General features: G+C 48.5%; 1 protein-coding gene across 6 annotated transcripts; it reads left to right on the top strand.

Moving 5' to 3' along the window:
- The first annotated feature begins 16 nt into the window (after positions 1–16).
- Positions 17–24,615, top strand: ABCC10 (ATP binding cassette subfamily C member 10). 6 transcript variants are annotated; one of them, XM_062572038.1, is made up of 22 exons: positions 17–76; positions 7,326–7,522; positions 8,492–9,860; positions 11,070–11,297; positions 11,544–11,700; positions 12,412–12,551; positions 13,016–13,095; positions 13,254–13,425; positions 14,426–14,524; positions 14,757–14,946; positions 15,367–15,444; positions 16,180–16,371; positions 16,810–16,945; positions 17,207–17,402; positions 18,583–18,926; positions 19,110–19,279; positions 19,568–19,728; positions 20,155–20,408; positions 20,747–20,892; positions 21,349–21,446; positions 21,633–21,745; positions 24,171–24,615. In XM_062572038.1, the coding sequence occupies exons 2-22, from the start codon at positions 7,362–7,364 to the stop codon at positions 24,304–24,306; spliced, it is 4,620 nt and encodes a 1,539-aa protein (XP_062428022.1). In that variant the 5' UTR covers positions 17–76; positions 7,326–7,361; the 3' UTR covers positions 24,307–24,615. The 6 variants fall into 6 exon arrangements, with proteins under 6 accessions (XP_062428022.1, XP_062428023.1, XP_062428021.1 ...); XM_062572039.1 differs by lacking the exon at positions 17–76 and adding an exon at positions 83–260; XM_062572037.1 differs by lacking the exon at positions 17–76 and adding an exon at positions 6,448–6,474.
- Positions 24,616–25,465: the final 850 nt, after the last annotated feature.

The raw sequence follows: 25,465 nt of genomic DNA, 5'->3' as shown, positions 1-25,465 counted from the left end.
CTTGGGGACGCCCGCACAAAATGGCGGCCCCGGGCCCGGTCACGTGGCCCGCTGGGCCTGTCGGGGCGGCGGCGGGGTGAGTGGGCGCTGCGGCGGGTGCTCAGTGGTGCGGGGCGCCGCTTCCTCCTCGCTCGTGCCCCGTTTGCGCGGGGTGGATACGCTCGGCCGCACGCCGGCGGTTGCTCCATCCTGTTTCCCTCCCTTCTTCCCACGCTGCGAGGCCCTCGCCGGCGGCGCGGGCCGGGCCGCGGCAGGCCGAGGTAACGGGAGCGGCGGCGGGGGGCGGCCGGCCCGCCCGCCCGCGGCCATCGGGAAAGGAGGGATTTTATTTTCCGCGCGGCGGTGCGTGGGCGCCGTCTTCAAACGGCCGCTGGCGGCTGTGAAGCCTGGCGATGCGAGGCCCGAGCGAACCCCTGCGCCGCAGTTGATGGCCGTCACCGCGGCAGGCGCTCTCGCCCGGGCGCGGCGCAGCGCCTGCTGCGGGCCCCTGCGCCGAGGCCGCGGAGTTCGCGTGGCCGGTGTGGCGTAGGCGACGCGTGAGGCGTTTCTGCCGCCTCACGCCGGCGGTCGCTTGCTGCGCAGAGAAGGAAAGGTGTTTTCAGCCGGCCGAAGCGGCCAGCAGCCGGCTGTGCTGGTAAAGGAGAGCACAAGCGGCCGTGCTCCAGCAGCATGGAGAAATAAAGGCTCCAACAGAAATGTCCGTTTCCCAAATTCCTGAGCTTTTTTTATTTCTTAGCTAAGAACAGAGGAGTTTCTTGCATCCCGTTTGCATTTTACTGTTGGCAAAATAGCATCTGAGGGTTTATATTTGAAGACCCAATCATTATCAGCAGACTTGGATCAAACTTTTCCCATGTTTTGGGAGAAAACCAAAACATGTACCATTTGAAATACTCTTTTCTGCTTTGTTCCAAATTGTGTATCAGACCATGGGTGGAGGGCTATCTGATATTCTAATACTGGGAGTGGTTGGGTAGAACTAGAGCTAACTGCCCCACCTTGACATTTTCTGAATGAGTGCACCGCTACACAGGCTCAGGAAATATGCTTAACTGTGCCAGTCATCAAAACACGTCCAAGCTATATATAGACTATCATATTTTCCATTCTCCTTGTCCACTCTTCCTGCTTCTCGCTTCGATAATGTTCATTCAGAGACCTTAATTCAATTATAAGCATCCTAAGACATGAATTTCATCTTTCCATGCATTTGGGGATGCCCAGAATATTGGGGATCTGCTTTTGGTGAGAGCAAGACACAATGGCAGTAGAGGCAGTTAATAATAAATCTTTTACTGCAAACTGCGCTAAGCAACAGACTTGACTTTTGGAGAAGCAACGAGTTGTGCTTTAAAAGAACTTGATGAGACTGGACAGATGTATATTTGAGGATTTGTGCTGTAATTTTACATTGCAAGTTACTTTCAACTAATTTACTGCTGTAAGGACTATATTATTATCCCATACGTATTCTGTGTCTTCATTAAAAGAAATACCACGTTTTCTTTCATGCCTTAACGTCAACTGCTCAGTTTCATCAACTGAAAAAAAAGTAAAAACGGCCCAGCAAGAGGGAGAAAACTGACCTGTTTGTTTTTGGACATCTTTTCCATGCTCTTGCTTTCCTTACGTAAGTTTTTTTAAATGTTTTTAAAACACTGTTTGCTTTCAAAAAATAAAAGATAAAAAGTAACAAAGCCAAGAAACCCAGTGAATTTATTTTGTTTCTGTCAGTTTTAAATAAAATGCTATGTATAGTACCTGAACAGCTTTGTAAAATTCCAGAACACCAAAATACTTTCTGACCTTTTCCCCTTGTATCCAGGTTTAAAGATGTCATGGTGGTTTCTGATGATAAAGTTAGTTGGCATTTGAAAGCTGAAGGAATCCAGACACCACTTACTACCCGGTCAGAAAATCCACTAAAACTTTTATCTGCTTACCAGTAAGAAAACTGCTTATTGGGAAGAACAGTAAACAGAAAAAAAAAAAGGAAAAGAAAAAGAAAAGAAAAAATAAGAAAAAAAGAGTATATACACTATGCTTGCAGAAGAGTTCCAAAGAGAAATTGCATTCATCTAAGAGAAATAACCGACTGACTAGTGCTCACTAACAATTTGTAGCACCCTGTCATCTTACTGAACATCTCCTTATAATCACAGTTTATAAACCATTTTGTACTAACTGTAGTGTCATCTTTCAAACACATGCCTTACTGAATACATTTCGCACCCAAAGTGCGATTCAGTTAAATTAATCCAGAATTCAATACTGAAATTTGCTGCAATGCTGCAGAGCAAGCTGAGAAGTCTCAGCTCTTTGCAAGAGGAAGTGCTACATTCTGTCTCAGGGTTTTAAAAAGTCAGGCAAGGTCCTTACATGCTTTGCAGAGCTTTTTTAAATGCTCCTGTGACTGATGCTTTGGACTCTTACAGGACAAATGATGTGCCAGTCAGTCTGCTGTGTTACAAATTCAGTTCCTAAACTCTTCTTTGGAATGCCAAACCTCATCTTGGTTGGAGGAACTTAGAATTAGCTGCTACTTGCAGAAATTTTAGCTAATTGGATGCTGAGGGCAGTGTTGGGTGTCTGAATTCTTATTAGGCCTGAAGAAAGTCACAGAAGCAAACAATATAAAAAAAGAATAGAATATGTAAAGTTAGCAATAGGTCGTTATGAAGAAGTAAACAAAATAGACCTGAAGATAACTTAGGTTGGACTATTAGATGGGAAACAGTACAACCAGAGGAAAATACGAGATCTTGTTTATAATTTTTTTACTTTCGTACATCTGAGTAGAGACTGGATCTAGAGTTCTGAAGTGACCATGCAGCACTCCTTCTAGTGTTAAATTATTAGGTTGTTATTAAGAACAGTTTCTTTCTGTGTTTTTATGACAAAATGAGTGTTCTTGTGAGAAAGTGCAGTGAAAGATACTCCTCTGTCTTCTGAACCTTGCGTTAATTTTGCCTTTGGAGAACAGAACATATTCAGATCTAGCCAAAGCAACTAGCTCATGAAACATTTTGAGCTAAGCCACACCATTGTGCCTTCCTTGATTATGGCTTTATGGAACTTGAGGATGGTTCAGCTGATAGGAGAGCCCTGGCTAGGAGCAGAGCAAATGCACCCAAACAGATTATTGCTTTCAGAGATTTTACATATATAATTACAGGTTGATATTTCTGAATAAGGCTTGTCTAGACTGGCTTCTGTTACAGGACAGTATTTACTTTCAGCTGGGAAGTGGAATGGGTATACAGCCTACACTCAATCCTCACTCCAAGTCCTGCAAGGGGTATTAAGTAATCTGTTACAAAATAAACTTGTAAGAGAAGGGAGGGGTCAAGCTCCCTTTGCCAGATTGATTTTCCTCCCTGTGGATATTTCAATTTAGACCATTACCAAGACTCTGGATAATACACAGTGAATAAAATCTGGCCTGTGGAGGTGAATTAAGTTAAACCTGATTTTTTTTTTCCTTTTGACTGCTCTGATTCTTTGACAAATGTCAGGTATATGATTATTTATAGTGTGCAAGGTATTTTGTAAGCAATACACCCACGAGCCTGTACTCCACATGGCACACATCTTAAATGAGTCAAATAATAGCAGTAAGTGTCATAGGCAGCAGTGTTCAAGAAGAGGGGAAATAGCAGAAAAGAAGCATGAAAGCAGAAATATTTATTTAAGATTCTGGCATTGCTCCTGTTTAAATGTACTTATGCAAAACAAGCACCAACGATTTCACATCAGTTATGACACAGTGGTATTCTCCTGGGATTCCTTTACTCTCGCCCTTTGTGTTTCATTTTCCATATGTGTGGAGATAATGCTGTCTGGAGCAAAAAGTGATCAGTGGCATCTGAAAGCTGTTCATCTCTCAGTCCAAATGGAAAACTTCATATTCAGAAGGAGAGGTTAGGAAAGGCAAGCAAGCAGAATGCAGCACATTAAAACTGAGGAGAATACGAGAACACAATGTGGCTGAAATGAAAAATTGTGAGGGAGATTAGTTTGAGGGAGAGAACTGAGGGGTTCTTCATCCTGGTATCTGAGGACTTTGATGTCTTATAAACTGAGATGGAGCTTTTCCATTTGGAATGGAAAAAAGATGTCAAAACCAGGATGTCTGAAAGCTTTATGTGTGTGCCACTCCAACCTCACACATTCCATGTTTGCTGTCCTGAAAATCTGCTTATATCATAGTATTTTTGAAGGGAAGCTTCCTTGAGTGGAGAGGACATAAAACCATATTGTGTCTTCTGCATGGGGGCTGGACTAGATGATCTCCAGAGGTCCCTTCCAGCCTCAAACATTCTGTGATTCTGTGACTCTTCTACAGGAAAATGTATTCTAGAAACCTCTGAATAGCCTGTGGGAGAAAGCAGACTGGCCAAATGAACATAGTGTCCAGTGTCAGTAGGTGGCCTAGATATGAAAAGAGAGCTTTTCAACTCTGATGCACAGGTAGAGATTACATTCAGGACTGTGAGAAGTCAGAATTCTCAAAGACAATAATTAAACAACTGTATCGATCTAGGAAGACAGCTCTATGCCAGGAGATGGACCTGGACCAGAATAGATTTTTCTTCCCTTTTCATATTAATGTTTTATAAGGCAAAATATGTTCTCAGTTACAAACAGCAGGGTGAATGCTTCTTTTTTGTTCCTCTTCATAGCATTCTTCATGCCATTCAGGTTTCTGCATATCGGAGAGAAGGAACTGTATCTCAGTTCTGATTTTAGTCTCCATCTAGCAGCTAATTTTCTGATGTGATGGGTATAGACCAGATGATGAGGCACAAGTACTGACATCTCCTGTAGAGAGGACAGAGAACACACAAAGCTTGATCAAAAGAAAAAATCTTTTTCTTGCATGTCAAAAACAAGATCAGAGAAGAGACAAGTGTAATGTGCAAAGAGCTTCCACCATCCAGGTACAGGATAAACCCTGGTGGGATTCTTGTAGAGAGGGCAAATGCCGTGATGAGGCTTCTCATACTTTCTCCTTCTTCATAAACCCACGAGGAAAACCTTTTGGTGGTGCCAGCTACTTGTTATTATGCCTTTTTATCCTCCTGCTGCTTTCAAGGAAACTATGATTAGAGGGCACTGTGGCCTCTAAGCTCTTGCTCTTATCTCTGCTGCCTCATGGTTCCTCAGCCAGATTGCTCTATTTTCCTAGACAGGAATGTTACTGCTACTTTGCTTCCTCAGCACCGCGCTGATAACACTTCTCAGCTCAGAGAATGTGTTACTGTATAGAGTCTCTAAAGAGCTGTATGTTGAAAGTAAAGTTTGCTACCAGTGATGAAGTATTCACAGGGATGCACTAATTTCCCCTGCAAGAAACACTGCTAAGAGAAGGTTTGGGAAAGTGAAGTATCCAAAGCATCTGTTGTAAAATCATCAGTAACAGCTAAAATTCCCAGAGCGTGTGGTGATTTTACTGCGTTCACCTATCATTATATAACAGTCTGGATAGGATAAGGCTGGATGTTCTCTCATGTTCTTGTTGTCTCATCTGCCAACACACCATACTTTTGTAGCAAAGAGTCTTGTCTTCTGTGGTGCTACTTGCATGTGTTTACCTGTATTTCAGGCACGTATAGTCAGTGAGTACAATACAGGTAATACAGTGGATTTTTTTAGCTAAGTGCTCCTGTGGTAATATCACCTGCCACAAGCAAAGAATGCCCTACCTGTTAAAGCATTTATACCCATAAAAACCCTTTTACTGTCTGGGCTGTACCTACCTGTGTTCACCATGAAAGAACTAGAGGAACTGGGGGGAAAATACATTTGTTCTTGAGGAAGGGACTGATTTTAGATCATTTTTAGCAGAATTGGAACGTGCTTGGAAGATCAAAGTCTGAGCGAGCTGTGCATGTTTAATTTATTTGCTTCTTTTTATCTCAGCCTCCTCTTTTTGACTGAAGTGCTTTGAACTCCCTTGGGTTTGCCATCTACCTGGAAGTTCCCTGGCGCTGCCCGACGCCGGGAGCGGGGCCCCGGCCGGCCGGGGCCGTGGTCGCTCCCGTTTCCCATCTCAGAGGGTGCTGCCTTTCGCTATCCTCACTAACATTGCTGCTGCTGCCAAGCGAGGATTAAATGGATATTCGGCCGGGGGAGGGGGAATAGGGTGGAAAAGGCGAGAGGGGCTCGGGCCCTCACTGTGTTACGCTCTCGGGGGAGGGCTGATTTCCAGCTCCGAAGCCGCCGGTTTGAGTCGTGCCCCGTTTCACTGCCTCACTCCCAGGTGGGACTAGGCTCCCCCGACGTCCCGCTCGGGCCCCGGGACCCCCCCGACCCCCGGGTGCGGCAGCCGCTCGGCACCCCCCCGCCCCCGCCAACCGCGCCCAGGCAACGGCTGCGGCGCGTCCTCCCGGCCCCCAGGGGGCGCGAGGCCAACCCCCCCCCCCCCCCCCCCGCCGGCCGCGGGGCCGCCCCGGCCGCGGGAGGCGAGCCGAGGTACGGCGGGGGGCAGGGGTCAAAGTTCGCCGCGCGGGACCGGGCCGAGGGGGGGGGCGATGGTGGCGGTGCTGCTCGCCGCGGGGCGGGGGGGAGGCCTGGACCGGGCCTGGTGCCAGCGCTCCCGGTGCACGGTGCCTGAGGCGCCCGGCCCGGCCCCGGTGCCCGGCTGCGGTGTGCTGAGCGCGGTCCCGCGCCGAGCCGGTGGCTCTCGGCCTGTCCCAGCCTGGAGGTGGCACTGGCTGGTGCGAGCCCTTCAGTCACTTCTCAAGCCCAAACTGCTCCACGTGCGTTTTGTACCGCAAGGCAGCGCGCAAGGACATGAGTCCTGGTTTCCCTTTCTTGCATGGCCCCCTGGGTACTGGCTGGACGGATACCTGCATCCTCCAGGGTGATCCGGAGGGTGTTTAATATTACACAGCTTGTGAAATAGCTGTGTCGTGGGAATAGTTGCAAAGATGGAAATAAAATTGATAGGTATTTGCTTAAACAGCTCAAAATATTTTGCAGAGGGATATATGTAGAAAGGCAAGTATTTCCTTATGTTAGTATCAAAGGATAAGCTGGCCATGAACAAATTTAGACTGGAAAGAAGCAGAAAGTTTCTAATTCTCAGAGCAGTGAGGTCCTGAAGTGGCTTTAAAAGACAAATAACGTAATTATTTTAAGCTGGAGCTTGATCAGTTCATAAAGTGGATGATATGATACCAACTGTGCAATAGTAGAGCCTGTACTATGTGACCCAGGAAGTCCTTTCTAGTCCTATGTTCATTTCTTATCGCAAACCACTCCTAACCGGGGCTGTACTTTTTTGTTCTCTGCCTCATGCACTTTTTTCTTTTCTACCCTAGGAGCTCCCATTTGTTGCATTTAACACCCAGCAAAGAATGGAGAACATCTTAGCCGATTTGTGTGGAACAAGCCCAGAAGATCCAGTCCCTGTGTGGATTCATGGCAGTGTTGGCCATTGCTTTAACCAGCTGACATTAAATGTGGCTCCTCATGTGATCCTTGCAGTGGTCAGTGCCTGCTTCCTCGGCATTCCAAGGTACAACAGCCAGCTTATCTAGCTCTTGATGTGATACGGGACTGGAGATTGGGATGGGAAGACTGGAAATTAGATTCCCTTTAATGTACTAAATATGTCACTAGAGAAGGATACAGTATTATAATGCTATTACATTTATCAGCGTCTATCTTTATGCAGAGTACTGTGTACAGCTCTGGTCACTCTATGACAGAAAGAGTCCAGAAAGAATGGAGAGGGTTAGAGAGAATAAAACCACAGAAAATAATTCAAAGACAAAGAGGAGAAGAATTTCAGTGAACAGAGATTGGGGAGACTGGGAATCTTCTGGGAGAAGGTATAAATCCAAAGTGGTAATGGAGACATACACAAGGTAATAAGGAGTTCAGAGAAACCCCAAATTATTTTTCTGTTTACCCTCTTCTGGAATTCATAAACAATGAACATGACAATGTTCACTGATAATGAAAGGCCACAAATACAAATACTCAAGCGATAATTAAATATTTTGTTGGGCAATAGATGATGGACTTTCCACACATAGCATCACTGAGACCAATACTGATAAAGATAATCTCTCTAGACAAAATGTCACAAAGACGAGAAATTAAGGATCAGGAATGTGGCACAGGAAATTTGATCGTCCAGAATTAAAAGGATAAATACATATTTTTGTTAATTCTCAAAGACTGAAGTCTGATTTGACCAAAAGATATCACAGGTTGCCAAGAAATTTCTTTACAGAAAGAGTATTCTTTGTGTGTTTTCTTGCATCCTTGGTACTGATCAGATAGTAGGATATATTGGCCTGATCTAGTTTAACAATGCCTACAGTCTAAAAATGTTTCAGAGCTGGGCAATTGGATCCAAGGAAGTTAAGTAAGAGCAAATGGATAATGGAGGGAAGACGGGAGGAAGAGAGGAGAGTGCTCAGCAGGAAGTGATGGGTTTTCTACCGTGAAGCATTTCTTTTCCTCTTTCCTCCTCTAGATATGGCTCCGGTGTTCCTCACAGGCGAGACTGGAGATGCAGAATTGCCGCCTCTCTCATACTTGCTGGCCTCTTCCTTGCTGATATAATCCCTGCCACCATTTCTCAGCAGGAGCTAGGGCCTGTGTACCTGGAAGTGCTGGCAAATGGCATTGCTGCACTGACATGGCTCACTCATGGCTTGGCTCTTCTCATGCTCTGCAGGTCAATTCATGGCTCTTCCCGGGGCCCTGCAGCCCTGGCTCTCTTCACTCTCTTACCTGTACCTTCCCTTATCATCACGCTGATGTGGTACTGCCAAAGTGGGACAGCTTGGTCCCCTGCCCACCCTGGTGTATCCTCCAGGTTCTCCATCCTCTGTCTGCAGCTGGCCTGTCTTCTTCTGTATGTGATTAGCTACCTCTTCCCAGCTGCCAATAGAGAAGAATTTCTCTCCATCAATAACACCTGGCAGCCGGACCCACTCATCTCAGAGCCAGGGATCCCAGCATCTGATTGGCAGAGAGTGGCAGAAGATGGTGAGAGCTGGCTCTCACGCTTCTCCTATGCTTGGATGAACCCTCTTATGAAACGCGGCTACCACTGGATGTTGAACCAACCGCAAGATGTTTATGTGCTTCCTCACCAGCTCCAAGCTGCCAGGGTCTGTGATCGATTCTACTCCTGCTGGCAGGGGAGGGCAGCTCTGCGCCAAGTAGAGGAGGAGACGGTGTCTCTTACTAGCCCAATCATTGCTGGAGGCAATGGGAATAGCAATGCCCTGGACAGCTCACCTCCTGCCCAGGAGGGCGTGCGACTCTTTTCAGTGCTTCATTCTGTCTTTGGGTTCCGTTTCTACTCACTTGGACTTCTTAAGCTGGCTGGCAGCCTGCTGGGTTTCTCAGGACCCCTGCTTCTGAACCTGCTGGTGAACTTCATGGAGTCACGGCAAGAGCCCCTGAGCCATGGGGTGATCTACGCCCTTGGGCTCTTCGCTGGCTCTTTCCTGGGTGCTCTCTTGCGGAACCAGTTCAGCTATGAAGTGTACAAGGTGATGCTGATGGTGCGGGCTGCCGTCATCTCCGCCATCTACCGCAAGGCTCTACATGTCAGCAGCACCAGCCTTGCCCGCTTCACTGTGGGGGAAATTGTCAACTTCATGAGCACGGACACTGATAGGTTGGTCAACTTCTGCCTCAGCTTCCACGAGGTGTGGAGCCTGCCGTTCCAGTTTGCCATTACCCTCTACCTCCTCTACCAGCAGGTGGGGGTAGCCTTTCTGGGAGGCCTGGCCTTGGCATTGCTGCTCGTGCCCATAAACAAGGTCATAGCCAACCGCATCATGAAGAGCAACAAGGAGATGCTGAAGCACAAGGACACACGGGTCAAGGTGAGAGATGGCTGGTGGCTCTCTGGATTCATTGCTATGTTTCCCGTTCTGTCCCTAGAACATTTTTGGCTACTTTTGGATCCCAAGTGGATTGACTGAGTTGCAGTTACTGGGAAAAGTGCCCGAGGGGGGCACACACAGAGAAGTGTCTCAGGGTGATGCAGTTTCATCGCCTACAAAATAGTGAATCTCTAATGCTTGCCTCACCTCACCTCCTGGGCAAAATCAGGCTCCCTCCTAGGTATCTTTTGTTTGGGAAACAGTTAAAACAGGACTCCAATTTCTTTCTTTAAAGGTGCTTCTGTCCTAGTACTCCAGTAATGTTTTCAATCATGAGATGCCTTGCAATCTAGACAAAGGCAATGATCATGGACATAATGGTTTTATATCACTTCAGTTTGGCACCCTCAATCATCTTTTCCACAGTTTTCTGCATATTTGCAGTACCATCTCTTTCCTTGCCTCATGTCAAACGTTTGATGCCAACTTTAGAGCTTAGTGTCTCTGATGTGAGGGGCAGTATTTTCAGTTACCTCCTGCCATGTTTTGTAAGTATAAAGCATAAGTCAGCTCTGTGGCAGACCTATCTGGCACTTTTAACAGGAGCTGCATCTAGTTGTATGGAGTATCACAAGACTGGTTTGCAGAGTAAACCAGTCTCTCTTGTCAGTTTTCTTTCATGTCAGACACAGATGTGCCGCAGCTTGCTCTGCACGTGCAGACCTGAGAGCAAGAGTGAGAGGGGAACATGCTGCAGGGGTACCTGAGCTGCTGAAGTGTGAGCCAGCTTGGCTGTGAATGCAGACTAGCTGTATCATGGCAGCACTAGGCCTGAGAATCAGGGCTTATTATCTCACGTAATATCAGGCCAGCACGGGTAAATGGCATCCAGGCTGGAGCTACTAAGTCCACATGTCCCTGCATCTGTGTTGCATATATTTCAGTTGGGAAGTACTGTAATATTTTGCCTCTTCCTGAGCCTTAAGCAGCACAGGTAGCTGAGCAAGCTGGTGAAATGAGGGAGAGCAAAGTTCCCAGCAGCCGCCACTTGAATTTATATCTTTGTTATCAAGAATTGATTACTGGAATCCCTATCTGGGCCCTTAGCAGGAAGGACCTGCAAACCTAACCCTGGCTGAAAAGCCTATTTTGTGGCGCTTGATGTGTTAGGTGGCAGCTGCTCTATATGCTTTTCCTCTTTACCTGCAGCTGATGACTGAGTTCCTGTGTGGCATTCGTGTGATCAAATTCTATGCTTGGGAGCAGCACTTTGGCACCAGGATAAATGCCTGCCGAGCTAAAGAGCTACAGAAGTTGAGAGCCATCAAGTACTTGGATGCTGTATGCGTGTACCTGTGGGCAGCATTGCCCGTTGTTGTCTCCATTGTCATCTTTATCACTTATGTCCTTTTGGGTCACCAACTTACTGCCACCAAGGTGAGTGAACAGGGAGATCCCAAGTGACAGCACTGCTCACTGTAAGTAGCAAGGAGGGCTTCAGCCTTGTCCCATACAGAGGAGCATCCACAGAGAGGCTGGAGGTTGAGGGATATTCTCTGGGAAGTTAATTCAGTCTGTGTCTCCCTTGACCCCTTCAGGCTCTCACTGGTGAGACTGTTTGGAGGATATGAGGTGCAAGGAAGGTCCTACCTCCAATTTATGGCTGTTTCCGTACCCACACAGGTATTCACAGCGCTGGCCCTGATAGGGATGCTCATTCTCCCCCTCAACAGCTTCCCATGGGTGTTGAATGGGACCTTGGAAGCCAAAGTTTCCCTGGATCGAATCCAGCGCTTCCTTGAACTCACGGACCAGGACCTGGAGGCTTATTATGCTTTAGGTAACAGAGAAGGATGCTGCTGGGCTTTGGACCTTGGGCAGGGAGGATTCAGAGCAGAGAGCTGTGGTGTAGGGTAGAGGGGTAGTACTGGAAGGCAGCTGGCTGTCACCTCATGGTTCAGGACATTCAGTTGTCACAGGCAGAGTGCAGGCACTTAATTTCTACAGAAAGCAGGAGATAAGAGCATAGCTTTGCTCTTTACCAAATAACTGGCTGTCACTTGTCCCTATTGAGCCTGGCCATCAGTGTCCCCTTAGAAGAAGCTATTCCATCCTCTGTCCAAAGCTCCTCTGACAATGAAGCTGTTGACAGCCTTGATGTAGTCCAGCAGAAAGGCTCGAGTGAGTGCCCCTCTTCCAACTCATTGCTACTGCCTTTCTCTCTGCCTTTGCCTGTTGCCAGCTCCCTGCCATTCTTTCATCTTCAGCCATAAGAAAAGCAGTTTATCCCTGCAGTGTCTCCCTAAGAGCCAACACGTCACCATATATGTCCAGTGGGAGATGGAAATAGGTGAGTTTGAGGAAGGGAGGAAAAGTTTAAGGGCAAACCAGTGGGCTAGTACCTTAGCCTGTGGCTGAGTCTAGGGCATCATGGCTGTGTTTTGTCCATGTCTCCTCCATTTGGGAATGAAGCTGGCAGCACTTGTGGCAACCCCCTTGTCACTCTCTGACTTACCTAGGGTAGTGCAACACTACTGGTTTTCCCTTGCAGACAGCACTTCAGGTCCTTCTTCTGCCATGGAGATGCGAGGAGCAGCCTTCTCCTGGGCACCAGTCAAAGAGGAAAGCACAAAGCAGACCTCATCTGCAGGCCCTCTTCAACTGCACATTGAGAACCTGGCAGTGACGAAGGTGAGCAGAAGTGTGGGGAGCAGCGAAGAAAGATGGCACTAAAGGAGCCAAATAACGGAACAGGGTCAGCTTGTTTTCCTTGTCCTTTGAGCTATGTGTGAGAATCTTGTCTTGGCCAAGATGCACAGGGCATGTGTCACATCTCTCAGAGCTGCAGAGCACTGGAGAAGATCCTTGCATGGTTCCTTCTACTCCCACTACTGCTGCAGGAGAGAACTGGACTGACAATATAGCTGGGCTCCAGGGTTACTTAGCAGTTGTTAATATTCCTTGCAGACTTGTGTCCTGCCATATCAGGGATCTGGTTTATTCAGCAGCCGTGCCTGGCTCTGCTGCTGGACATTTAAGATAGTCCTAGTTCAGGACAGCAGTCAGCTTCCTTAAAGGCTATGTGTGGCTCAAGAAATATGGGCAGGCTGCCCTATATTAGTGCAACAAGTTGCTTTTTTGACTTTCTTCTGCAGGGGATGCTCCTGGGAGTTGTTGGGAAGGTTGGCTCTGGCAAGAGCTCGCTGCTTGCAGCCATTACTGGAGAGCTCATTAAGTAAGTAGCCAAAACACTCCTCCCTGCCTGGTCCACCTCATCCCTGCACACCCTGGACAGGCAGAGACGGTAGAGTGCTACCCCTATTTGTAGATCACTTTAGTCTGCCAACGGTTCTTGTTTGCTTCCTTTTGCACCCACCTTTGGTGCATTTGAAGGCAAGGTGGACAAGTGTATGTTTGTGACCTGGAGCAAGGATTTGGACTGGCCACACAGGAGCCTTGGATCCAGTTTACCAGTGTCCGTGAGAACATCCTCTTTGGGAAGGAATATGATGCCAAGCTGTATGAGAAGGTGGTGGAGGCCTGTGCCCTCTCCGAGGACCTGAATGTGAGTGCTGGAACCTTAAATCTTCCTGGGCCTCCTTGGCCAGCTTTTGCATCTAGACTGAGCAGTTCTCATCCTTGCAGACTTGACTCAAGTCTGGCTTACCTTTGCAACATCCCGAACATGTAGCTTTGCTGTGATTACCAGTCCCAGACCATGCCTGATCACACTGTTCTTTTAGGTGCAAAATCACTCTGATAGCACCTTGGATGGTTTTGTCTCCCAGCAATTCAAAAGCTCTTGATCCCAGTTAAAGGAGATGTTCTTACAGAGCGGATGACTGCCAGATGTTGCAGGCAGAACCTGTTGGCAGCTGATGCTCTTTTAGGTCAGAGAGCACTTTCTTAGTATATGGAGAGCCTAAGTCCATAGTCCTCCCATCAGTAAGGCATGTATTGTAGGTTTGAAGCTAGTGGCTGTGTTAGCTGGTGAACTTGCTATTATATCTAGTAGCAAGCCAGCCTTCCTCCTCTAGTTTATAACTTGAGGCTTGATTTTCTGAAGTGCCAAGCACTAGGAGCTTATGTTTGTTTCAGCAGAAATTGTGAGTACTCTATGAAGACATTAATTTGAGAACTTACAGACTGTGTCTATACTAGTAAATTGAGAGGGAAATATTTCCAGATACTGGCACTCAATTGTCTATACTGTTAAACTATTTGGATGGTCCCTGGCATGGTTTTTGTCCTGGCATAGCTGTTGCTCTCCCTCAAAATTTCCAGGCAAAATTTAGTACTCATCTCAGAGCAGAAGTTGTTTCCAACAGGTAGTTCAGGTGTGGCCATCCTGTTCTGAAGGGTAAGAGAGTTTAGTATCATAAATATGGCCAAGCTTTGCAGTTGTCTGCAGAACCAGAATATGGACTATTGCACAGTTTAGTTTATTGGTAAGGTATCACCCTAAGGAATTACTGCCAGAGGCAGGAGAGGGACCCAGAATTCTGATGTGGAGTCCCCAGTAGCATCCTGTCCCCTTTAAAATGGAATTTTTGGGGTTGTTTCAGATCTTACCAGCAGGTGACCAGACAGAGGTTGGCGAGAATGGTGTGACACTCAGTGGCGGACAGAAGGCTCGAATAGCCCTTGCCAGAGCTGTTTACCAGGTAAACAGGAAAGTGGCTGTGCTGTGGCAGTCTGCACCCAACGTCAAGTCAGATGTAAAGAAGCTGGGAGCACCCAGTTGTGTACTGTGCTCTGGCTGCCTGTCTTGAACCACCTCCTGCTGGACCAAGGTGCTGGTGGTGTACCATGCTGAGGCACTTGCACCTTTCTCTCCAGCACTGCCTGCTAGAGCAAGGCTGGGAGCAGCATCCTTATCTCATCTTTCCCTCCCAGGAGAAAGAGCTTTACCTCCTTGATGATCCCCTGGCAGCTGTTGATGCAGATGTAGCTAACCATCTTATGCAGAAATGCATTCTGGGAGTTCTCAAGCACAAGACAAGGATCCTTTGTACCCACAGAACGGAGTGTTTGGAGAAAGCTGATGCCTTGTTGTTGATGGACAATGGCAGGATAGTCAGGACAGGTAGTACACTGGCTGTCTTCTGAGCCTTCTGCGTTTGCCTGTTTGCCAGTCCTGGAATAACACAAGCAGAGATGGCTGTAAAGGAGTAGGATTAACTGGGGGATCCAGGGAAGAAAAAGAGCTCAAGGACACTACATATAGACAGAGAAGACAGGGTGGAAGGGAATGTGCAGATGTACATATAAAGCAGGATGGCCTGAGAGCGAGTGAGTTGATAAGACATAATGCCATGGCAGGATGTATGAAGCAGAGCCTTTAAGGATGCAGGTGCTATGAGAGAAAATAGGTAAGGCAGTAAGTAGTGAGAAAGTAGGTAATGTAGTGAGAGAACAAACTGGGCCATTCCATAGAAAAAGGCTGTGAGAAGCTGGCCTAGAATTCCTTGGGGGCTCTGAAGCATTTGCGTTTCTCTTTTTGCAGGAACACCAGCTGAGATCCTGCCACTTGTGGAAGCTTTCCCCAAGTTCAAGGACATGGACAAGAGGCGGAAGGATAAAGGTCAACACCTGGCAAGCTTGAGGGTGGCTGGGGCAGCGCAGCTTAGGTTAAACGTCCAGACAAAGCCTGTTGCTCTTGTTGAGTCTCTGAATAAGAATTGAGGGCAGTTGCCTTGAGGGGAGCTTAAAGAGGAGAGTGAGCAATGGCTGTGAAGTGCAATAGAGAAAGGATATGCTGGCCAGATATCACAGAGTGGATGGAGATGATTAAACTAAAATGCTGATTAGAGATGATTAGACTAAATGGCCCTGATTCTGCGTTAATCTAGCTGACTGCATCCCATTTGCTTCCTTCCCACCTGCACCCTCTTGCTATTTGCTTCTTTTTGTTTGGCAGAAATAGTCCACAAGAAGCAATTCTGGAGAGAGTGTGAGGGCATTTCCCAGTCCTCTGAGCTTTGCATGAATCAACATGCTAAGATGGAGAAAGCATACCTGATAGCTGCTGGCCTCAGAACAGTGGTCCCACCGCCCTGCTCTGCCATAGCAGTGCTGATCTGTGGGTAGTGTGTGCACAGGGGGAAGGGCTGAGTTTGGGGTACTGGCCAGGATCCGTGTTTGATTCTTCTCTCCTATGGCAGTCCAGATCTGGAAGAAAGTCTTGCCAGGCTTGAAAGGGAAGGGAAGAGGGAAGAAGAGCCTCCTCCATAGCCTACACTTGCTCTGTTTGCAGCAAGGAGCAGCTGCAGAAGGAATTTGTGTCTCACTGACCATGCTTTTACCTCCATACCCACAGCCCTTGATGAGCAGCGCCAGGAGGAGGCCATAGAGACAGAGGCAGAAGAATTGACCCAAAACAATCACCTTCTCTGCCAGGAGGAGGAGAAGAAAGAAGGAGCAGTAGCTTTTCAGGTGTACAAGGCATATTGGCTAGCAGTGGGCAGCTGCTTGACGTTATCCATCCTCTTTTCCCTGCTCTTGATGCAAGGTGAGTCAGTGGCCCAGTAGCACATCTCTCTTTGGACTTTCCTGTCTTGCTCCCCAACTGTTTGCAGAGCCCATGGGAAAAAAAGAGGGCTGAGTTTAATTGCTCGTGCTACAGCAGGAAGACTCCTTCCTTCCTATTCCCAAACTCAGGTAGCATAGATGGGAAGGACGCATATGTGGGGGCAGGCACTGGCCTCCACTTTGCTGCTGCAGTTTTACAACCATGTGTGTTCCTCTAGCAGTGCCCTGTTACTGTTGCAGCTCATGGCAGTTCCCTTGCTCCTACTGCTGTGCCAGTGGAGAATGAGGGCAGAGGAAGACTGGCCTGACTTGAGATGATACTAGAAATTCCCTAGCTGCTTCCCTTCCTACTTTTCTGCTTCATATTTGCTGATTCAAAGGTTGAATCCCTCCATATGCATTCTGTCTTTCTCTGCAGCATCTAGAAATATCTCAGATTGGTGGCTGTCACACTGGATCTCCAGCATGTCCCAGACTGCAAATACCTCTGTGATGGTCTGCTCAGCAACCCTGCCTTCCCCACAGCTGCTGCTCTTCTCCTTTACCGGGCTTGTGTAAGTGAATGCTGGCCAGGAGATGCCAAAGGGAGCCAGAAACACTCTCCAGTTTTGTCCTTCAGTGCGTCTTCTGTGAAGATCCTTGTTGAGAGCAGGGATAAACTGACTATCCTGCTGCATGGGGTCTCTCACAGGAGTATCAGGCTGAAGTATCCTGGTTTCCCCTTGAGTATGTCCCTGACTTCTGACCCTCTATCTGTGAGTTTACTGTCTCAGGGACCCTGGCAGATTCCTGGTCGTCTTTCTTCTGTGTTCCAGGTTCCCCATTCAAGCTCTGGACACAGCTACAGTCACTTCCAATGGTTCACTGGATGTGACTTTCTACCTAACAGTTTATGGGAGCATTGCAGGGGCCAACTCCCTCTTCACCATTCTGCGGGCCTTCCTCTTTGCTTATGGCACTATCCGTGCTGCCACTGTCATTCACAACCGGCTGCTCCAGCGGGTTATAAAGGTAATGGCCAGAAAAGTCAGGACAGGCTGAGACCCCTGCAGGTCTCTCTATCCTTACATTATTCTCCTAGTTGGGATTAAGAGTTTGAGATGTGAATTACGGTTTCCTCTGGTGTTAGCTGATGAGCTTAAGGATGTAAGGTTAAGGCTTAAGGTATGATCCTTCCAGCACCCATTCCAGAGATGGGTTACAAAATGCTGTTAGAGCCCTAAATTTCATTTGGCAACCCTCAACTCAGTACTGAGAACACCATGATATGAATATCAAGCTCTATGGTGAGACTCTGAATCACTTGAGGCTGATAAAATATGGTTCATTGTGAACTCAAGAAATACATTTAGGGCCAGTGTTCCATGAACATCGGGCTGTAGGGCTGATGTTGTGAGAGTAGAAGGGTACTTTGCTCTGAGGGTAAGATGAGTGTTATGATTTAGCCTGTTTGGGGCATCCTGACTCCTGTTTATTGGGGAGAATAACAGGAATCATCAGGTTAGTTAATATTGGCATAGGCATTGCCAGTGTGATCAAAGAAGCTTTTGCAGGATCATGGACTCAGATCCAGATGAGATTGGAAGGAATCATCAGGCAAGATTTAGGGCTGATGCTGACATATGCCAGATAATTTTCCTTAGGATTTGGACTTTGTTGGGTACTCAGGTTAGGGTTATAATTGGAGGATTAGGATTAGAAACTAAATTAAGGAATTAGAGGTTAGGATTAGAGGATCATCTCACTGGCTACCAATTGTCCCATATGGGATCCAGGGAATCATCAGATTAGTTTTGGGGCTAGCATAGTTGTGTGACATTCCCTGTATTAGTTCTAAGCCTGATCTAGAGAGGGACCTTTGGGCATAGGGGTTAGAATTTAGGCTGAGATATAAGGATACGGACTAGGTTGGCAGTATCATAACTTTATGGCTGCTGTGTCGGTACCTGTCAGCTGTCCTCCAGAGAAGGATTCCTTCCTTTTTCCATGAGAGCTGCCTGAGCTGTTTAGCAAGTGAATGCTAGCTTTGAGATGTGATATTTTTTTTCCCAGCAGATGAACTGGTGGGACTGGGGTGGCCACCCCACTGTTGGGCTTCCTTGCTCTGCTCTGCATCTCCAGACCACTACTCTGTGGCTGGGTCCTGTTGCAGCCCTCTGTGGCTCTTATTTTCTTGTTCCTTTGTTGCCAGGCCACAGTGACCTTCTTTGATACCACACCAATAGGCAGGATCCTGAACCGTTTCTCTTCAGACCTGTACTGTGTGGATGACAACTTGCCGTTTATCCTCAACATCTTCCTGGCCAACATGTATGGGCTCCTAGGCATGCTGGTGATGATCACTTATGGTCTCCCTTGGATTGGTCTGGTCTTACTTCCTCTGGTTGCCCTCTACTTCTCCATCCAGCGCTATTACCGGCGCACGTCCAGGGAGCTCAAGCGTCTTTACAATCTCACCCTCTCCCCCATCTACACTCACTTCTCAGAGACCCTCTCAGGTCTGAGCAGCATCAGAGCCATGCGAGCAACACACAGGTGAGTGCAGGGAACCAGCACTCAGCCAAAGTCAAACCAGCAAACTCACCCCAAAGCTTTCGCTGTGTTTATAGACCAGAGCCAGGGGACTGGTTAAAGTGTCAAGAACATCCCTGACCTGGGGCAATGTGGGCAGTGGTGGGGTGCACAGCCCAGTGTGAACCTCCGTTATGTGCCTGCCAGGTTTGAGATGGAGAATCAGCTGCGCCTGGAGCAAAACCAACGCTGCCTCTTTGCCAGCAACACAGCGATGCAGTGGCTGGACATCCGCCTGCAGATGATTGGGGTTGCTGTGGTTACTGCTATCGCAGGAATTGCCATCATTCAGCACCAGAAGCAACTAGCGAATCCAGGTGGGCTGCCAGGGAGTGCTCTATACCCACCCCACAGCTGAGGCCCAAGGCTGCTTTCCCTCTAGTTCAGAGCTGCACCATCTTCCTATGCCAGGGGGGAGCCAGAGCTCACACTCACTGTCCCCCTGCAATTCACCCCCAGAATTGTGCTTCAGCTTCTGTCCTTCCTCCTTTACATCCCATCCCAGAATAGGATCTTAAACGCCAGCATTGTGTCTTTGTCCTGCCACCAAGATCCTGGATCCTTCCCTGCCAGTAACATGCCTGTTTATGCTTTTGTCATCTCAGGACTTGTGGGCCTGGCACTCTCATACGCCTTGTCTGTCACAAACCTACTCTCAGGCCTAATTTCCAGCTTCACTGTGACAGAAACCATGATGGTGAGCGTGGAGCGGACAGAGGAATATACCACAGACATCCCCATAGAGCCCCAGGATAAACTGGTCCAGGTAAAAGCTAAAATAGGCTCTTAGAAACTTGCCTGTTTCCCATCCTCTGGCTCTGTGCCCTGCACTTGCCTCCTGGCAGAGATCACAGGGTTCCAGTGAATGGGTGGAGGGCCCTCACCCACAGAAACTTCCTTGGTAATTCGCTTTTGCCAGTACATCCCTCAGGGGATGAATCTCAGGAAGGAGTGGTGCAGACTGGAGTGATGGGAAGGGGGAGAAGAGCAGAAGGGGCACTGGGACCGAACTGTCAGAGAAAAGCAAGCATAAGAAGGGGCTGGAGATAGAAATGGAGCTGGGCTGTGATTGGAGTCTGTTCAAGGGCCAAGAAACCAGCCAAGGGATGGACAGGGCTTGGCTGGGGGACAGGTGGAACTGAGGCTGGCTGTGGGTCACAGTCATGGTCTGTCTTGTCCTGGTCCCTGTTAGGTTGCTACTGACTGGCCAAGCCAGGGGTGTGTGGAGTTCCAAGAGGTGATCCTGACATACCGAGCAGGCCTGCCCAATGCACTTGATGGAGTGAGCTTCACTATTTATCCTGGAGAGAAGGTGGGGATTGTGGGTCGCACAGGCTCTGGAAAGTCAACCCTTTTCTTGGCGCTTTTTCGCATGCTGGAGCTGAAAGCAGGGCGGATTCTCCTGGATGGTGTTGACAGCCGGCTGGTGGGCTTGAAAGACCTGAGGTATGGAGGGCTGAGCAGATGGGGGGAGGCAGCTGAGTGGGGCATGGAGGAAGAGAGCTGTCAGTGGCTGGATGCTGAGGGGCAGAGTGAGGAAAAAAATGGTTTTACTCTCTGGACACCCTCTTGTCAGGTTGTAGCAGCTTCTTACAAGTTGCTTTGTTATTTCTGAGCAGTTGTAGTAAGGATCCTAGACTGAGTATATGAAACCCATGCTTTGTCTCTGTGCATCTAAGACATGCAGCAACCCAAGACACCTCACTCCAGAGAAGCAGAACTTTGCTTTGCTTTACTTTCTGTTGAACCTACCCCATGAGCCCTCTGTTCTCCCATGCTTGCAGGTCCAGGCTGGCCATCATCCCCCAGGATCCATTTCTGTTCAGTGGCTCAGTTCGAGAGAATCTGGACCCGCAGGGACAACGGACAGACTCTGAGCTGTACCAGGTGCTAGAACAGTGTCACCTGCGGGACGTGATTACTCAGATGGGTGAGTCTGAGCCCAACATGAAGAGACTGGCAAGACCTGGTACACATAGAAGGGAGGTGGCCTCAGCTCAGCCAGGAGCTGGGGAGAGGGGGCCAAACAGATGCAGTAAGGAATTGGTAGGTGAGGCCTTACTAGGATCATGATGGAACAGGTCAGTGAAACCCTTGGGCATTCCCTAAGATTTCATAGCAAGAGGCTGGCAGGTGATGGATCAGATGGACAGGGCCTGGCAAGATCTTGCTGATCCCAAGACCAGGCCCCAGCAAATGCTGGAGCAGAGCCTGACAGACATGTCAGACCCCTGACTGTAGCAGAGCATTGCATCTCAGTGCTAGATGTTACTTGCATCTGAGTCAGTTGAGTTTTCAGTGCTACTGGGAAAACTTCAGACTGGAGGAGCTTTTGGGGGCCTGACATACAGCCTAGTGGATGACTGCTGATCTTGCACCCCTGCAGGTGGATTGGACAGCGAGCTTGGGGAGAGAGGGAGAAGTCTGTCTGTGGGACAGAGGCAGCTGGTGTGTCTGGCAAGAGCCCTCCTGACACAGGCTAAGGTGAGTGCCCTGTCTTTGTTGGCACAAGGGAGAGGGATGGTGGTGCTGTCACAGCAGGGCAAGTTACTGCAGGGTTTGGGAGTGCTGGGGATGGGTGACCAGTGCAACCTTGTCAGGTTGTCCTTAAGTTGGGATTGGGCTTCCCAATCATGTTTGGGAGCTCCCTTCACCTTCTGTCCCTGGCAGGTGCTATGCATTGATGAAGCTACAGCCAGTGTGGATCAGAAAACAGACCAGGTGCTGCAGCAGACCATCCGTCATCGCTTTGCGGACAAAACGGTTTTGACAATCGCTCACAGGTACAGAGGGATCAGCATGCTGTGCTTGAACTTCCCTCCACCACAGCATTGCTCCGTCATGGGAGTGGTGGCTGCCCCTGCCATGCCTGCACTTTAAGCTAAGCGAAGAGGTTTCTGTGATGAGACTTTTCAAGTGCAGAAGGCTGGAACTTGGCTGGTTTATTAACCTCTGGGTACTAGAATGATTGAGTGTGAAAATGTTGCATCCAGAAACTGGTGAACAGCAAAGGGCTAAGTCAGTATACCACATCCTGTGGTACGTGGCTCACTGGGCCCTGCCTTCTGAGGCCAGGGGGTGAGTAAACTCTCATTATTCTGCTAAATAGGACAATTAGCAATGCAGAAATAACCTACAGAAAGGAGCAAAGAGGATGCCCAGCTGGAGGGGGTGTCTCTGGCTCGGTAGGGGGCACTGCAGGACAGCTAGAGGAGAAAAGCTGCAGCCATTCCCTTGCCAGTGGAACAGATTATTTGATAACTCTGTTTTCCAACACTCTTGAGATTTGGTCCTGGCTGGCACCTCACACTAGCAGGCTAGACGTTGCCCAAATAGGTTAGCACGGCTTGTTCCAGAGCTAACAAATTAAATTTAAGAGTAGGGGTACTAGATGGTTACAGGCAAAGGTGGGAGGACAAAACATGGATAGCGTGGATACTGGGAAGGGGTAGGTCAGCATTAGGCAGTCATCTGCCCAGAGTGCTCCCACTGTTGCTTGGTGAATTGGAGTTTGGAGGAGGTAATTTGGGGAGAGTGCCAAGAGGATGGAGCCAGACTCTTTTCAGTGGTGCCCAGCGACAGGACAAGAGGCAATGGGCACAAAACGAAACCTGGGAAGTTCCACCTCAATATGAGGAAAAACTTCTTTACTGTGAGGGTAACAGAACACTGGAACGGATTGCCTGAAGAGATTGTGGAGTTTCCTTCTCTGGAGATATTCTAAACCCACCTGGATGCAACCCTGTGCAAGATGTTCTAGGTGACCCTGCCTGAGCACAGGGATTCGACTAGATGATCTCCAGAGGTCCCTTCCAACCTCAACCATTCTGTAATGCAGTAGTATGGAGGATGTTCTTGAGGGAGTTGCTTTCCAGCACAAAGGGTACCACAAAAACAAAAAATCAAGCAGGTAACAAGGGCTGGTGTTCTGCTGTGAAGAAGTAGGAGAGACAAATGATGGGCAGGGTGGACTGAGCCTTGCAAGTAAAGTGAGGGCTCTTGCTCAATAAATTAGATAGCGGGTAGCCGGGAGAGATTTGAGGGGAAGGGAGCGTTTTGTGTGCAGTAGGGAGATTAGAGTGTAAAGGAAGGTAAGTGCTCTGTGGGCTAAGCTGTGGTAGGGAGGACAGGTCTTTGACAGAGGAGTGATTAGGAGAACAAGAAGGGGAAGGAGTAACAGAAGGCAAGGCAGCAAGACTGGGTCAAAGATGGTCCCAGACCCTCTTCCACCAGATGTAGGGAGACAGGAGAAAACAGTAAGTAAGGAAAAGCTGTGACAGGGTTGGTTTGTACCTGTGGATCTCCCAAACCATTCATCTTTGGGTGAGCCATTAACTAGGTGGGTGAAATCCAGGACTGAAAGTGACCTCACGGTTGTGCTGTGCCCCTCCAGGTCTCTTGAGTGCTGCAGCCTGGCACTGTTCTGGGGGAGTGAATGAGTAACAGAGAACTGAATCCCGTAGGGCTTTCGCTTGCTCAAATCCTACGCTTTGACTTCCCTCTGACCTGCAGTTTCTTAGGGCTGTTTTTGCTCACTGAACAATGCACAGCTGCACAAAGACATTACTGCTGCTCTATCCTCCCTCCCTGTGTCCAGAGATTGTGACCCTGCCAGCGGTGGGAGGGAATGGGGGGGCAGGGAGAAGGTGGAGGGAGTGACAGAAGAGGGTGCCTGCATGTGTGCTGGGCATGTTATAGTTGTCAGACTGGCTTGCTGCAAATCGACTGGTGGTGGCAGCGTAAGCAAAGATGCCAGATTGCTAGAGGGTGATGGCTGATGCACAGGTCCCTTTCTGTCACCCTCAGGAAGTGAGGTGTTACCAGCATCCACCTTCCACAGGTGAGAAAATGGAAGGGCAAAGAGAAGTGACTCAGTCTGCTGTGAGGACAGAAACATCTTGTGCTGTCCTAGGATCAGCATTGCCCTAATCTCTCTCTTTCAGCCCTCGCAAAGCTGCCCTCTATCCCCATCGTACGCTGCTGTGTCCAGCTGCTGAGAGGCATCGCTATGCTCTCCCACTGTGGTTCAGGGGTGGTCAGAGGCTCCCTAGGGAGCTGAACTGCAGGGTGTCCCTGAGAACACCCTCCTGGCACAGGGAGAAGCTCCATGCCAGGCATGTGTTGGTTTGCCCCTTCACTGCAGGGAGGCGGTATCCAGTGTTCCTCCTCAGTTTCGTCAGCGTGTGTCCTGGTGTTTTCTGTGTGCAGGCTGAACACTATCTTGGACTCGGACCGTGTGCTGGTGATGCAGGCTGGGAGAGTGGCAGAGCTGGACTCACCTGCCTGCCTAAGTAAGAAGGATGGTTCCTTGTTCCAACAACTCCTGCACAGTGGACAGCAGTGACTGCCCAGGGCTCAGGCAGACCCCTGGCCCTGCTGCTGACTTTCCTCTTACTTCAGCCACAGTCCCCTCCTTGCAAGGCCAGTAGCTGCTGAGATGAGAGGAGAGTTTGTTCCCCATTAGTAGGGAAAAGAACTGTTGTCTAGGGACATTCTAGCTTTGCTGGTGGGATGCTGCTCCTAGCCAAGTCTCCCTTTTGAAATTCCAAAGGGTTTATCTTCTGCTAAGTGGAGAAGCAGCAGCTCCTAGCTTGAGACTTCATCTCACATGTGCAATTTAAAATAAAGCAGGAATGCCCATATGAAACTGTTATTCATCTGTGTCTGTGTCCTCCTTGGCTCCCAGACCGAAGCTTCCTTGTGAGTTACAGGAGTAGGGCTTTCCCTGCAGAAGACACTGTTGCCTGCACACCAGTGCTTTCAGGGTGCACCAACCACTCCCAAAAGGCTGCAGCTTCCAGAGGAGAAGGCCTTCCCCCTGAAGGGCCAGAATGCAATTACATTACAGGTCTCTAGGCTTGTTTAAGTCAAGACCACTTTTTCAAGAAATTTCTTATCCCTCCTCCTTCTTATGTTCCCTTCCTCCCAGCTGCACAAACCCCACAGCTTCTTTCAGTTTTAGGATCAGCTTCTTCTTCCTGTCAGAGCCTATGGCTTCACTCATGGGCCTTTCCTTTTCTCCCTTACACTCTGAAGCTATTCCAGGCAGGTACACGCCTTTGCTATGCTGTCCTGGCACATGTCCCTTTTCTTCCCCTCAAGCTGCAGGTGCAATCTTTAGTCCCTAAGCTATAGTCTTCTTCACTTAATGACTAATAACCTTGCTTTTCAATCCAAACAACCCTACCACTCCTTTCTTAGAGGCCAAAGAGACCTCTGAAGGCCTCTGAAACTTTCACAGCAGCACAGCTCCAGAGCAGAGCAATAGGGGGGTTCCAAACAGCAAAAGGTTTATGGTGACATGGGCCAGAGCATGGGGCAGAACGACTACCCTACCAGGACCTGGGTGGAGATACTAAAATCTTGACAAGCAGCTAAGCAACCTGATCATTAATTAGATATGCTGAGAATGGGAGGTTGAACTAGATGACTTCCAGAGGTCCCTTCCAGCCTAAATTAATTTATAATTCTCTGATGCACTTTTCTAGACTTATATTTGTTTT

Source organism: Rhea pennata, chromosome 3 (assembly GCF_028389875.1).
Source record: "Rhea pennata isolate bPtePen1 chromosome 3, bPtePen1.pri, whole genome shotgun sequence".
Lineage (NCBI taxonomy): Eukaryota > Metazoa > Chordata > Aves > Rheiformes > Rheidae > Rhea > Rhea pennata.
The sequence above is the reverse complement of the archived record's forward strand: the minus strand, read 5'-3'. Positions and strand labels throughout refer to the sequence as shown.